The following is a 15,869-nucleotide window of genomic DNA, read 5'->3' on the forward strand; positions in this document are numbered from 1 at the left end:
GGATGTCGAGCCTGCTTAAGGTGCGCTCCTTCTCTCTCTCTCTCTTTCTCTCTAACCCTCCCCCCCCACTTCCCCAATAAAAGTCTCCGGGACCGCAGAAGCCAACTCTGCTGTCAACATGGACATGGATGCGGAGTTCTTCATTTCCCCTTAATTCCCACTCCTGTGTGATTTAGCCCATTTTCTTCTTTGTTTCTTTAAGTAGAGGGCCTGGGAAGGAAGAGAACACATTCCCGCAGGCTGTCGGGGCAGCTTGCTCAGGTAGGCGCGGGTGCGGCCTCCTGCTCTGTGGAGAGGCCCTGGGCCCGCCAGCACTTACTCCCCCCGCCCCGGGGCCCACGGGAGCCACGGCTGCGTGACCTCTGCTGGCGACACCCCGGGCCCCACTCGGGTCCTGCCTTGACCTCTGCCGGCAGCTCATGAACGCTTACCTATTTGTTGTCTATAGGATCTTCGGTTTGTTTTGTTTTCTAAAGGCCTTATTTATTTATTAGAGGGAGAGCGTGCAGGTGCAGGCGCAGGCGCAGGCGCAGGCCGAGGGAGAGGAGAGGGAGAAGCAGGCTCCCCGCTGAGCAGCGGCCCGGCTCCATCCGAGGCTCCATCCATCCGGGGACCCATCACCAGCAGAGACGAAGGCAGACGTTTAATGGACGGAGCCACCCAGGCGGCCCAGGCCCCACATTTTATAAGAAACCTTTTCTCCTAACTTCGGACTTACTAAAAGTCTGGGTGAAGATGAACTTGGGTTGGTGATTTAGAGATAGAGGACTTGGGTCAGTTCTTGACCGTTGCCTCTCAGCCCCAGACTCCCCCCGTGTGGCCTGACAGGTGAAAATGGGTCGGGCCTTCCAGGAGGCCTTTGCCTTCTGTGAGCTGAGGCTCTGGGAGGGTGCTGCGGAAGAGTGGGGTTTTCCTTCCTGGCTCTGTGTCTGGAAGCAGGCTCCTGTAAAGCTGCTGTTTTCCTGCGCTCCTAGGGCCTGCAGGGCATGGCTTATCCGGCTCTGGCGGTGGCAGGATGGGGAGCCGGGGCTCAGGCCACTGCTTCTGGGGGCCCCACGTATATTCATACTGGTGCCCCGTGACCCTGGGCAGCCAGCGAGCCGGCCACCTCATCTTTGTCCCGGGCTGTGGCCACTTCCTGGTCAGCACCTTAACTCCCGGGTGTGGGGACTCTGCGTGCCCACCCAGCCGTCTCCAAGGTTTGTTTTCTCTCGTTCTCTTGGTGGAGACTGTGTGTTCCAGGCTTTGTGGCTGCATCCCCAGGGGGCTGTTCCTGCTTTCCTGCTCCCTGGACCCTCTCTGGCCTGGGACCCCGGGAACTTCTCTGCCATCCATTCCTTGTCAGACAAGCTTGGAAGCTCTCTTCCACATTTGTCCTTTTCCCGGTACTCTTCATCTGCCAAAGCCTACTCTTTAGAATTCTATTCCATCTTTATAGTTATTACTTATCAGATTCTTAAACTTGTGCTTAAATTACTGTGGTTCCTGCCTCCTGGTTGGACCCAGGCTGAAATGCATCCCATGTAACCCAACTATGCAAACAGAAGGATGGAGCAGAGAGAAATCCAGGGCTTTCTCTGAGGGCCTGTCGAGAGCCTGCCAGACTGTACTGCTTGTATCTAGGTCCTGGAGCTCAGAGTGGAAACATTTACCAAGGCATGGCCACGTACAGCTCTTAACAAGGGCTTCCAGAACACATTAAGCTCCAAGGAATGGGGCGCCTGGGTGGCTCAGTCAGTTAAACCTCCAACTCTTGATTTAGGCTCAGGTCATGATCTCAGAGTCATGAGATCAAGCCCTGCCTAGGGCTCTGTGTTGGGCATAGAGCCCGCTTAAGAGTTTCTTTCTCTCTCTCTCTCTCTAAAAAAAAAAAAAAAAAAAAAAAAAAAGCTCCACAGGAAGCAAATGCCTGCCTTTCAGCATTTCTTTTCGAAGATGATTTCCCACCTTAGGGAAGTGGATGTCCCTCAAATTTTAAGTCTGTACCAAGGACCTTCCTTCCTGAGGCCTATTTGCCCTGGGCCTCTACTACTATCATTGCCTTGATGGGGTAACAATTGCTCAAGGTCCTCTCCTCACCCGGAAGGAGGTGTGGAGGCTCCCCTATTTGAGGATAGGGTGGAGGAGGAATGAAGCCCTCCCTTGGAAGCACTACTGAATCCTGTGCATGTACATTCCCACCCCCCACCCCTTCCCACACACACAGGTGGGGCACGCCCAGTCAGAGTACACCCAAGTATGTTGTCTTTGGTGGGTCTGGGGCTGACTGCAGGAAATGAGGGTCTGGGCCATAGTCCACCCCATTTACCTCTTCAGATCTTGTCCCCGAACTCCCAGATTTAATACAAGCTCACTACTGAAATTCGTCTCTCTCTTAACTCTAGAAAAAATCCTTTAAATTTTTGTTTTTATTGTACTTTATTACTTTGATAAGAGAGATTTATAAAATACGTGTGAGTCATTTACCAGTACATAAAGTGATTTTCCAGTGTCCTCTCTTTGGAGAAAAGATGTATATGTTTAATCCAGTTTCTACCGAGCATCTCATGGTATTTAAGAACTTGACCAGATGACCACAGTATCGGCTCATTTAGCAAATGCGGAATGATTCCCAGGTTCCAGGTGCTGGGATATGATGTGAAGAGCTTGGTTATGGGATATGCCCAGGCGTTGGCCAGCATGATCTGGAGACGATGCCCCAGCTCCTGGGAGGCGGGTGTACTCCAGCCAGGAGGTGACACTTGAACTAATTTATTTGGAAGGAGTAGGAGCTGTCCAGGAAGGCATGTGGCAAAAGGCAGGCACTCTGCAGATGGCAGAGCGAAGCTGAGATTTTCTGGAAGAGAAATGTGTTTGCTGTGGTTGAATGTTAAGGCGTGGATGGCGTGGAGACGGGGGATGTTGGCTGGACGGTGTGAAGGGAAGCACGGATCCCTACGGAGTGCCGCTGGGCCCGAGGGCGTGTGGGTGAGCGGGCCCAGGTCTCCCAGGTCTCTCTTCTTGGAGGAGCCCAGAGGCCACGGAGCCCTGAGCTCTAGCCCTGGGAGTGGGGAAGAGAGGGGTGTCAGAGGACACGGCGGGTAGTTCTGCTTTGAGGGAGCAGCACGAGCAGGGACAGTGTATGTGCGGGGACTAAAGCCTGAGCAGGAGGGGAGGAGGGAGCAAGGCGGGGAGGAAGGCGGCAGGCTGGCCCGGTAGCTGGGGCCGAGCCTGAAGACGGAGAGGAGGCGAGGAGGTGACCCGGAGGTGCAGGTCACATTGTGGGCACAGGAGACTCGGCTCCTGGTTGGACGGGGAGAGCATGAAGAAGCAGCAATCCAAGTATTTCTGGGGTGTACGTCCGGGGTCGGCGGAACCCATCCGTTACAAATAGGGGACCTGGGGAGAGGGGCCCTGCGAAGCACTTAGAAGCTAACAGCTGCAGTTAACTGGGTCAAGCTGTGGTCTTCCTTTTGGAGGTGGTGTTTGGGGTAGGGGACAGACAGATTTCTAGCGAGGGAGAATTTATAAAAGGGACAACGAATGACAAAACTTGAGAAACGTGCTTAGTGTTGGAGGAATCCGAACCCTCGGAGGAAAACTTGAATGCCCGTTGAGTGGTAGGCGACAGACTGGAATGGTGGGTTTGACCTTCACCATTTTACAGATGAGGAAACAGACTCAGAGAGGTTGAGCAGCTTGCCCAGGGTCACACAGCTAGCAGGGAGCGGAACCAGATTTTAATTCTGGGCTGACTCCAGATGCCAGGCTGACCTTCCAAGTGAAAATGGATCTGGAACATTTTCCTCCCTCAAACAGCTACCAGCCTCGTTTTAGAGCTCCATGGACTTTCACACCGCCCGTCTAAAAGTGTTGTCACTTTTACTAAAGGCAGGGTCAAGATAGCCTCCGGGAGGATTCATTCCCTGTCATCATTTCCTAAGTTTTCTTCTTCTCCCTTTTCTGAAAGTTCTGTACATGTTTATTTGAAGAATGGACTTAGTGATAATTTTATCTGAATGATAAATACCACTTGAGAACATCAGCCTACTGGGCTTTGGGGAGCTGTGATCAGATGGGGACGAGAACATGTCCCGCCAGACACTTTCCCATGTATGATGTTGCCTGTGGGGATGTGTGGGTGAGTAGATTCATTATATGTTCTTTTCCCTTTGAATTTCGAACGTGAAGTACTAATACTCATACTAGTGACTAGGAACCAGATTCCCGGGGTTTAGCTGGTGGTCCGTTGTTCCACGACTTAGAGATTAAAAAGCAAAGTCCGAGACACGCACGATCTCTCCGTGCCAGCCGCTAGGTGAGGTTGTGAGCGAAGTCCCGGGCTGCCCTCCCCAGCCCTGCAAGAACCCAGGCCCGGCTCCTTTTTCCCATCAAGGAACAGGGTCTCGGAATGGCCTAGCCCTTCTGGTCCCACTGAGCTGCTTTGCTCACACCCTTGTCACCCCATGTCTGCACGGGTGCTCGGAGCTGTTATCTCCCCCAGAACCACTTAGCTGCAAACTGTCCCTGTTTATCGGAGCAGAGTCTGGAAAGGGCTGGCAAGGACCAGGCAGCAGATGGGAGCAGCCTGCGAGATAAGGATTTAGGAAAGCCACTCTGGCCAGGCCCCTGGAGGGTGGGGGGCCCGGCGGGCCTGCAGGGTGCTGCGCAACTTCTCCCAGGCATGCGGGCGCCCCCGGCCTGGTGATACGGCAGGGGCTCGGGCTCCCTCCCCTTGGGGCCGTGGGTGTGTGCTGTGTGCTGGAGGGTGAGCAGGAGCAGGGCCTCCCGGGCGCCAAGGCTGCCTGCCCGGGCCGGGGTTGAGTCAGAGCTCGGATTTCCAGCCTCCCTGCCTCACTCGGCCCGACTGGATGGACCGGTGGCTGCTCATTTTATTTAATGGTAACAGGAAGATCCTGCCTTTCTTTTATGCTTAACCTTGGAAATACTCGGGGGAGAGGTGTAGGGCAGCCGCAAGGAGTTGGGTGGGGCCTGAGTGTGCGGACTAGTGCTGGTGGCCCCCTCCCTAACCTGCCGAGCTCCTTCGCTGTGTGTGTGTGTGTGTGTGTGTGTGAGAGAGAGAGAGAGAGACAGAGACAGAGACAGAGACAGAGACAGAGAGATAGTATCCCTGAGTCGGAGTTGATGAGGAGTCCTCCTGGCTGTCGATGGCCACATTAAAATGTTTTCTGGCCGGCAGGTTGTTCCAGTGTTTCCAGGGCTTTCAGAACTGGAGGAAACCTTTGAGGATCGTCCGCTTCAGTGGTTCCCACGCTAGTGTCCGTGAGTGAGACACTGGGATTGCGTGGACCGCACACTGGGAAGCAGAATGCGGTGTGTGAGGTGTTTTGCCCAGAATTTGGCTCATGCAGTAATCATGAATCAAGTTTCCTCTTTTACACCCCGCCCCACACACCCCATATCTGACTTTGACTCCTGGTAGTTTTGTAGGTTAAAATGTATAAATATAAGGCTGTGAATATTTAATAATTTTTTTTTAATAATTTTTAAGGAGATTGACCTTGGAAAATAAGAGTAGCGTCCCGTCAGTCGTGACCCTGTGCGGCGGCATCCGCTTGCATCATGGCTTAAAACTCCGACTCTGGGGCCCAGCTGCTTGGGTTTGACTGCTGCCTCGGCCGTTTACCAGCTGTGTGACCTCGGGCCAGTGAAGTCACCTCTCTGAGAGCATCCGCCCCATGGGATGGCTGGTGCCAGGCAGTATTTATTAGATGAAGCATATGGGTTCATAGTCCTTTCTCATGGCTGGCTCCGGACACCTGGCACGGGCCCGAGGCGAGCCCGGGGGGTTGTCCCAGAGCCCTGCTGAAGCCTGCGGGGCCCCGAGCAGTGAGGCCGTGACCGTGGAGCCGAGGCCAGGACACAGGCTGGCGCCGCGGGCTTCAGGTAGTCGGGAGCCCCGCACCAGGGATTGGGTGTGATGTGCTCCGCACCCCGTGCCGCGGTGGACGCCGTCCAGGGATGGGCATCACGTGGCAGCCTTAAAGAATGTTCAGATAACCCGCAACCCTACAACCCCGATTAAACCAGTTTTGGTTTTGTGTGGTTGTTTGATCTGGACTTTCACATATTTAAGCATAGCGTCTGTGCTATTTTGTAATCCATTTTCGGCTAACAAGTATATTTTTCCTGTTCCTACCTTGCTTTTCTAAATATTTTAATTATAAAATAAAGAAGGAAGTTATTTTCCATTAAACAGAACCAACTGAAGTGTTTCAGAAATTTCAAAAACGGTTCAGTCCTTACTGGGGGAGCCTTTACTCTCCCAAGCACAAGGTGAAACGCTAAGGTTATTCTTTGTTTGCATATGGGATTATCTCCTTTTTCTGTTATGATAAAAATTCTGTGTTTCACAGTGAGGGTTGTATAACATCTTCCCCAGCTTTGGGGTAAGTTTTCTTACTCAAATTCTTTTTAAGCAATGTAACTTCCTGCTCAGAAAAGGACACGTATTGGTTTTATGTCTGCAATGGGAATATTTAGTCAGATAATTCAGAGAGCTTTTTCCCACAGATATTTTTATGGGGGTCACTGTTTTATCCTCCTTTCCATGAACTTTGGTTTGTCGTAGGAGTCTGCCAAAAGCCGAGTTCTCATGCGAGGGACTGTACCCAGGTCACAAATAAAAGATGACATTTAAACTCGATGGAAATGTATAATCGAGAATCTTGGTTTCCCCATCCTTCCTTCTCAGGTTGGAAGAAATGCCCTTTAGCAAGTAGTGGTTAAGTTAGCCTGACCTGCATGTTTGGGAATTTGGACAGGGAAGGCTGGCCCCTTCTCAGAAGGGGGGCTGGGAGCTTCTAGGCACTCCCATATCCCGCTCTTTGGAGAGTCTTGGTAATGATCAAATGTACCTTGTGTACATTTGAGCTGACAAATAGAGTTTCTCTGTGCTTTGGGTTTTTCTAGTCTTGCCTTTGAGACTTTGCTGTTGACCTACCTGGGTCAGGTTACAAGAATGTGGCTGTGCCTTGTAGAAAAAGGAGATCCAAAGAGCCCTGGATTACAAACCAGAAAACTGCATCATGTCACCCTTGTCGTGTAACTCTTATGTAATTTGTAGGCAGCTCAGTTAACCGTCTCTGAGCCTCCATTTTTCTCACTATGAAGGGGTTATCCTTTCGGCTTCCCTTCGGGGGTGCAAATGAGAAATGTGCAAGAAAATGCTCCTCAGACTGGAATCCTTGAGCACATATAAAGTGGGGATGATGTCCCTTTGAGGGCCAAAAAACCCTGTCTTGGCCGAGGTGATAGGAAGTCCTGGCTGGGTCTCGATCATGGAAATAAAGGCCTGAATTGCAGTGGATGAAGTTGGAAGTCGGGGCCAGGGTTGGCAAGCCTAATGTTTTCCTCACAGTATTCCCAAGAGAAGGAGCAATGCTTTCTGTGACAGAAACTTCAGACCATCACTTCAGACAGTTATGGCTGGATTCCAAGTCGCCATAGCCCTGCCCCATAACCTGGATGTATAACCAGCTCATTTATCTGGAATCATCTCACATATTATTCACCCCGAATCTTTCCCTGGGAAAATTAACTTAGAGGCTCACAACCTGCTACGTAGAGTTCTGTGCTTCCCTTTTTTCTTTCTTGAGCTGACCTCTTGCACTCTAGAAATTTCAGAAATAGTCTACTGATACCCATATTCCTTTCCTGAGTTGAAAACTTCAGGTGTTAGCTGTTTATAGCATGTGCTGTTTTTTTCCTGAGTAGCTTTCAGATCTTCTTCCTCATTGTAGTCTTTCTCGTTGTAGTCTTTCTCGTTCACCCTCATGCTTTTCCTTATTGCCCTTCCTTCAAGCTGTTCAAATGAACTGCCCAAGATGTAGAGATCAGAGATCCTGGGTCAAGTGCTACTGTAGCTTTAGGAATGTTATTCCAATTTAGAGACAATCGGTTGTTTTTGCAAACCATCTTGTCTCATCTGGAAGCTAAAACAAAACAAAACAAAACCCCAAAGCCTTAAAATTAGGATTTATTTTATAAAAATATGGCTTTTTCTTTACCTGTATGAAGTGCCCATGCAAGTACATTCTGAGTGTCCCATTTGAGTTCTCTTCTCCTTTGCGAGTAAGGCCCAGAGCAAAGAGGTTTAAGTTTAAGTTGCCAAAGGTGTATTGGACTGAGACTTTCAGTTTGCTCCTTAGGTTTGCCCAAAAGCTCATTCGAAAGGAACTGACCTAAAATGGTGTGACCCCTAGACTTGGGTATGGGTGTTTGAGTTATTCAGGTTGTGTGTGCCTTGGGGCCCTTTCAAATTGGAATTAAGGAGTAAGAAATGTCTTGTTCGTGGTTTTTAAACTGCCTTCTCTGGAGGCCCTTTCTTGGAGTGCCTGGGTGGCTCAGTTGGTTAAGCACCCATCTCTTGATTTCACTCCCATCATGGTCTCAGAGTTGAGAGATTGAGCCCTGCATGCAGTGGGAGTCTTCTTGGGATTCTCTCTCTCTCCCTCCCCCCTCAACCCCATTCCCTTGTTCACCCACCCTCTCAATCAATCAATCAATCAATCAATCAAAAAAAATTTAAAGACCCTTTCTTGGTGGCCCAATGGTGGGATTCTTGAGGGGTGGAGGTAGGTAGTGGTTGAGAAGTGAGGGGAGAAATGGGGTGGTGATGGGGGGGCGCTGGTTATTGGGTGAACTGAGGGCACCCACATAACTTCGTTATTTTCCGTGTTTTCTGATATGCAGAAGCTTTTGGGGTGTGGGGGTATGGGATAGGGGCTCGTGTTGTTGTTTTTAACCTTTTACTGCTGTGTCTATAACCAAAGCTATTTAGCAGTGGTAAACGCAAGCAACTAGATGAGGATCTACTAGACAGATTTTTAGAGATGCTAAAGAATTTGTGAATTCCCATCCATCTAATCTGGGCTGTCCAGCATGTGTTAACTTCACAGCATTCTCATCATGACAAATAATTCTACTTTGGGACTGTTCGTTAGAACCCAGTAAGCTGGGGCACCTGGGTGGCTCAATTGGCTAAACTTCTGCTTAGGCTCAGGTCATGATCCCAAGGTCCTGGGATTGAGCCCCACATTGGGCTCCTTGCCCAGCAGGGAGTCTGCTTCTCCATCTCCTGCTACAGCTCCTCCTGCTTGTGCTTTCTCATGCTCTCTCCCTCTCTCTCTCTCTCTCAAAAAAAAAAAAAAAAAAAGAAAAGAAAAGAAAGAAAAAAAAGAGGGGAGGGGAACCCAGTAAACTTAAAACTTCTCTTATATTAAGAAAATAATAAACACTACCCTTGATTAAAGCAGGCACCTAGCCTTGTTTCTAGAGGTTCTAGGAGTGTGGCTACCACTTGGCTTGGTGGCCTGGGAACCTCATTGCCTTGGCAGGGATTCCAGCTCTGCCCTTAACGATGACTTCTTTAAATCTGTTTCCTCGGGTACAAAATGGGAATAAAAGTAACAACACCCACTTCATAGATTCACTGAATCCTCCTGACACTACACCATGCCTGGGATGCAATAGTTCTTAGGAATTCTAAGTGTAGAGTCTCTGTTGTAGAATTAACCTGATAAGAAAATTCCTTAGAGTATGTATTGCCATTCCACTTTTGTGTGTTGTCTTTTATTTTTATTTTATTTTATTTTTAAAAGATTTTATTTATTCATGAGAGACACCGAGAGAGAGGCAGAGACACAGGCAGAGGAAGAAGCAGGCTCCATGCAGGGAGCCTTATGTGGGACTTGATCTCAGTCAGGACTCCAGGATCATGCCCTGGGTCGAAGGCTGGCGCTAAACCGCGGAGCCATCCAGGGATCCCCAGTGTGGGTTGTCTTTTAATATCAAACTTATCTAAATGGTTGTTCTTCTTCGGTTATGTCTCCTCAGTAGTGCTAGAACTTGGGAATTATATCTCCAGCAAGCTATTTTATTGCTTTTTCTTTTCTTCTTTTGCCCACAGCCTGAAGTCTATTCTTGGCCTTTGATATTTCACGAAAATGTCATTTTCGTTTCCCTCTTTCATTTTGCTATAAACAGCTGAGATCTTAAGTATGCAGTTTGAGTTTTGATAAATGTATACAGCCATGAGACCTTCATTCAGGCCAAGAAACATACAGTACATTTCTATGCCCTAAAAGTTCTTTCCTGCCCCTTTCCAATCAAAATGTCGATCCCTATGATTTTTAGATTTCTAGGTCCTAGATTAATCTTGCCTTCTTGAACCTAACATAAATGGAATTTGAGGTCTTCTTTATTCTTTAAGCACTTTGTTTGTTTGAAGCAATCCCTACACCCAACATGGGGCTTAAAACTCAGGACCCCAAGACCAAGAGTCACGCATGCTCTTCTGACTGACCCAGCCAGGTGCCCCTGAGGTCTTTCACGCACAATGTAAATTTCCATTTATGAATGTACCACAGTTTGATAATCCATTCTTCTGTTGATGGTTTTCAGGTCATTCTTAGTTTGGGGCCCGTAGGATAAAGCTGGTATGAGTCTTCATTTTCTTTCTCTGAATACTCAGGGTGGCTCGTGTCTCCTCCACCTCCCTTCGTTTCTTCTGTAAAATGGTAGATTGAGAAGCAATTTGGGGTTGGGACCACCATTTTCTAAAAAATGAAACAGACAAAATAGAAAATTTTGCGAATTACATGGCGACTCACACATTGTAACATGTACAAGTACAGCTAATGTGTGTCCTGGGTCACAATATAAAATGTACTTGTTATGGATTGTGAGCAGATCAGTTTGCAACACACTGATTTGTGTGTCTTTATGAGCAAGGAAGTTGAGCACCTACCTGTGAGGTTATTTATTAGTAAATGCAGGTCTTTGCCCTCAGGTGTCTGAAACAGCCACACTATTAACAGTCACGAACTGCTTGTTATGGACCAGCCACTGTTTCAAAAGCTTGCAGTCATCCTGTGAAGCAGGTTATTGTCCCCATTCTGTAGAAGGAGAAACTGAGACGTCAGTTATACAACTTGTCCACAGTCACAGAGCGGGAATGGTAGGGCCACGGTTTGAACCTAGGCGGTCCAAGTCCAGAGTCTGTTCCAAACCACTATCCCAGAGATGATAGAGAGGCAAGTGACCTATGTCAGCAAATGCAAATTAGTAAATATCTAATTAATACAATGCTCCTCCTCCTTTTTATTCCAGATATGAGAAATGAGTGTTGGACGTCGAAGAATAAAATTGTTGGGTATCCTGATGATGGTTAATGTCTTCATTTATTTGATTGTGGAAGTCTCCAAAAGTAGCAGCCAAGAAAAAAATGGAAAGGGGGAAGTAATAATACCCAAAGAAAAGTTCTGGAAGATATCTGCCCCCCCTGTGGCCTACTGGAACAGAGAGCAAGAAAAGCTGAACAGGCGGTACAATCCCATTTTGAACATGTTGGCCAACCAGACGGGAGAAGTATACGGGTTTTCCAACATAAGCCATCTAAATTTTTGTGAACCTGACCTGAGGGTCATGTCCGTAGTTTCAGATTTCAGCAATTTGCCAGACAGATTTAAAGACTTTCTGCTGTATTTGAGATGTCGAAATTATTCGCTGCTTATAGATCAACCAGATAAATGTGCGAAGAAACCCTTCCTATTACTGGCGATCAAGTCCCTCATTCCACACTTTGCCAGAAGGCAAGCAATTCGGGAGTCTTGGGGCAGAGAAACCAACGTGGGGAACCAAACGGTAGTGAGAGTCTTCCTACTGGGTCAGACCCCGCCAGAGGACAACCACCCGGACCTGTCAGATATGCTGAAATTTGAGAGCGAGAAGCACCAAGACATTCTCATGTGGAACTACAGAGACACTTTCTTCAACTTGTCCCTGAAAGAAGTACTCTTTCTCAGGTGGGTGAGCGCTTCTTGCCCAAATGCCGAGTTCGTTTTCAAGGGCGATGACGATGTTTTTGTGAACACTCATCACATCCTGAATTACTTGAATAGCTTATCCAAGAACAAAGCCAAAGATCTGTTTATAGGTGATGTGATCCACAATGCTGGACCTCATCGGGATAAGAAACTGAAGTACTACATCCCGGAAGTTGTTTACACTGGTGTCTATCCGCCTTATGCAGGGGGAGGTGGGTTCCTCTACTCTGGCCACCTGGCCCTGAGGCTGTACAATATAACTGACCAGGTCCTTCTCTACCCCATCGATGACGTTTATACTGGAATGTGCCTTCAGAAGCTCGGCCTCGTTCCAGAGAAGCATAAAGGCTTCAAGACGTTTGATATAGAAGAGAAAAACAAGAATAACATTTGTTCCTATGTAGATTTGATGTTAGTACATAGTAGAAAACCTCAAGAGATGATTGATATTTGGTCTCGGTTGCAAAGTGCTCATTTAAATTGCTGAAATATATACAAACTAAGTTTTGCATAGAAAGACCTATCTTGAATAGTTCCCATGTTGTGTTCTTTCACATTAGGGGTAACTTCTATGTTAAACCATCAAAATTGCCTTTATTAGTAGTATCCATTCGAGGGCCGCTAAGCCCTCCTATGTGGTACTTTCTGAAGAGGGAAAGCAGAAGATTGTAATTTTTTTATGGAGGATATGGCGGGACAATTGGTTCTGATCCTCCCTGTGGCTGATGGTCATTATGTTTTAATTTGCCTTCCTTCTCATCTGAAATCATACATTTCTAGAATTTGACCGTTTTTGGTTATTTATGTTTTGCCCTCATATGATATTTCTACTTTCCATTATAATGAGTGAATTATCTGCAATTTAGGTGTTCATAAATGTATTGGCTACAAAGACTTTGTAATCTGTGATTCAGTGGTTTTTGTTAAATGGAATTCCATTTATTTTCATGAAATTTGGATGAATTTTTAAAATCGTCTAGAAAAATTAACTTCTGTCAAAATTTCCTGCCACCCCAACAGTATTTTCTTGTGTTAATCAGGTTAATTTTGCAAAATGAGAATCACTGTGTGGCATCTATCTGGTTTGCCTTGTTTGGTCTTATGGCCATAATGAGGAGAAAATTGAACTGTTCTTGTGTTTGGTTCGGTAGGCGGTATCATGATAATTTTCAATTTTTAGTGATTGAGGATACTGAGTGTGATTCCGTAACGGTCAACTGAAGATTGAATTGACCCTGGCAGCCATATTGTGCTTATGATTTTTCAATGTGGACCAGGAAAGCATATGTCATTTCTGAACTTTAAGTGAAAAAATTGAAATTGCAGACCTTCTCATGAGTGGATTGTCAGTTTAAAACTCCAGGATTCTGTTCTTGCCATATTTCCTCATGTCGCTTATACAAAATTATTCTGAGTAGACTGCTTCCCTGTCTCAGTGTAGGAAGTGCCTGTGTTTTTATTTATTGTTCAGATCAAAGACCAAAACATTTTCTTAAATATATTTTGTGTAATATTTTATTTGTATACAGTGTTGTTGATGAAATATTTAACTAGAGCATGGTATTTTAAGTGTTAAGGTGTAACATATGTTAAATAAAGCTAACTGTTATTTTTGAATTTTAAAACTTGGCTTTTTTGTGGGGGAGGGGGACTCTGAACTACTAGAGTTGATAAAATTCTGCCAAACTGTTACTTACATATACTATCTTGTAACATGCTTTCTTGAAATATTTTTGTGTTTATAGAGATGATGCTTCTTACCACATGTGATACTGGGGACTGTGAGAAGATGGAAATAAAGTCACTGTATTTTTAATTGTCGTGTGTAATGTGTAATGAATGGTCTATGATCCCTTTTTGTTTCCTGTATTTGATTAAAGAGACTATTTCCCCCCCACACAAACTATTATAGTAATATCGACCTTTAACTTTTACTGTCTCAGTGGGTTCTCTGTCTTTGCATTTAAAGTTCTTAAAAGTGCTTTCCCATTAGAGTCCTGAAAGAGGAATATAAATATATATTTATGCTTCCATATGTGGCGAGTAGAAAATTTAATTAGGAAATAAAGCAGCACCTTTTTAATTTCTTTATGTATAGTTGATACACAATGTTACATAAGTTTCAGTTACACAACGTAGTGATTAGACTTCTCCGTACATTAGGCGGTGCTCAGGTGCTCACCAAAGTGCAGTTTCCATCTATCAACCGTACAACACTGTTGTAATATCGTTGACTATATTCCCTGTGCTGTACATTTTCTGTGAATTTTATTCATTCCATAATTGGAAACCTGTATCTCTCACTCCCCTTCCCCATCCTGCTCATCCTCCCACCTTCTTCCCTCTGGCAACCATCAATTTGTTCTCTGTGTTTATGGGTTTTGTTTATTCACTCATTTTTTAGATTCTACATGTAAGTGAAATCGTATGGTATTTGTCTTTGTCTGACTTATTTCACTTACCATAATACTCTCTAGGTCCATCCATATTGTCACAAATGGCAAGATCACATTCTGTCCTATGGTTGGGTTAATATTCCATTGAGTGTGTATATACCCACGGCTCCTTTATCCATTCATCTATGCACTGACACTTGAGTTACTTCCATATTTTGACTGTTTCTAATAATAACGCAGTAAACATAGAGGTACATAGATGTTTTGAATTAGTGTTTTTGTTTTCTGTGGGTAAATATCAGTAGTGGAATTACTGGATCGTACGGTTCTGTATTTGTAATTTTTGAGGAAACTCCATACTGTTTTCCACAGTGGCTGTACCAGTTTGCGTTCCCATCGGCGCAAGAAGATTCCTTTTGCTCTACGTCATCACCAACACTTGTTATTTCTTGTCATTTTGATTCTAGCCACTCTGGTAGGTGTGAGGTGATCTCTTATTGTAGTTTTGATTTGCATTTCCCTGATGATTCGTTAATGTTGACCATCTTTTCATATGTCTGTTGGCCATCTGTAGGTCTTTGGAAAAAGGTCTATTCGTGTCCTCTGCCCATTTTTTAATTGGGCTGTCTTTGTGTGTGTGTTGTAGAAGTTCTTTATATATTTTGGATACTAACCCCTTAATGGATATATCGAGTGCAAATATTTTCTTCTATTCAATAAGTTGCCTTTTTTGTTTTGTTGATGGTTTCCTTTGCTGTACAGAGCTTCTTATTTTGGTGTCGCCCTTATAATTTGTTTTTGCTTTTCTTTCCCTTGCCTCAGGAAATCTATTAGAAAAATGCTGCTACGGCAGATGTCAGAGAACTTACTGCGGATGTTTTCTTGCAGGTTTTTTATGGTTTCAGGTCTTTAACCCATTTTGAGTTTATTTTTGTGTATGGTGTAAGAATGTGGTCCGGTTTCATTCTGTTGCATGTAGCTATCTAGTTTTTCCAGCACCATTTGTTGAAGAGACTGTCTTTTTCCCATTGTATGTTCCTGCCTTAAAGGAGCATCTTAAAGACTGTATTATGCTAATCCATGTCCATTTTGGGGTTTGTGTCCTCTTTAGCAACGGGATATACTGGGTTTTAGAGCTTCACATGTGCATTGGGCTCCATTATGTTTACCGATTGATCTCTTAAGTCCATGAAGCCCTCTCTGGGTGCCTTTGAGATGGATGTAAGCATCACCATCTAATTCATTCTTTGAGACCCGCTCAATTGATGCCTCAGCAGAAACATGTTTGAGTCTTTTCTTGACTATTCCAAGTCATGTTGATTTTAAGTATGAAGATCAGGGCTGAATAAGCATTGCCTGGGTTTATGAAGGTGTAAACCCAGGCAGTTGTTAAGAGGAAATGGATGAAGAAGACAGCCTTGACCCTGGTTTCCTTTCTTGCTTTGTTCAAGGGAGAATGGAAAAGGAGGTCAAGAGTTTGAGGGAATGAATACTTTGTATCCCTTGGAATTTGAATCCAGAGTTAAAGGCCTCCCCAAGTGTGACCATCTCCTACTTACCCCTGATTTGACAATGGTCTAGAATGTCTGGTGTTCTGAGTTGTCTTGGCCCCCTCAGATGCAGAAAGGGAAAATATGTTTATTAA

The 15,869-nt window shown here is 45.7% G+C and overlaps 1 protein-coding gene across 5 annotated transcripts in view; it reads left to right on the plus strand.

Moving 5' to 3' along the window:
• Positions 1-15,869, plus strand: part of B3GNT2 (UDP-GlcNAc:betaGal beta-1,3-N-acetylglucosaminyltransferase 2) — a 120,275-nt gene that overhangs the window by 15,259 nt on the left and 89,147 nt on the right. For 3 of the 5 annotated variants that reach the window (XM_038551381.1, XM_038551378.1, XM_038551380.1), the window contains one exon: positions 11,113-13,644. The exons of the other annotated variants lie outside the window; for them this stretch is intronic. In XM_038551381.1, coding sequence (XP_038407309.1) covers positions 11,122-12,315 — 1,194 coding nt within the window. In that variant the 5' untranslated portion in view covers positions 11,113-11,121 and the 3' untranslated portion in view covers positions 12,316-13,644. Of the gene's footprint in view, positions 1-11,112; positions 13,645-15,869 lie in introns of those variants that run through there. 5 annotated transcript variants of the gene reach the window in all.

The sequence above is a fragment of the Canis lupus genome, chromosome 10 (assembly GCF_011100685.1).
Source record: "Canis lupus familiaris isolate Mischka breed German Shepherd chromosome 10, alternate assembly UU_Cfam_GSD_1.0, whole genome shotgun sequence".
In the NCBI taxonomy this organism is placed as follows: Eukaryota; Metazoa; Chordata; class Mammalia; order Carnivora; family Canidae; genus Canis; species Canis lupus.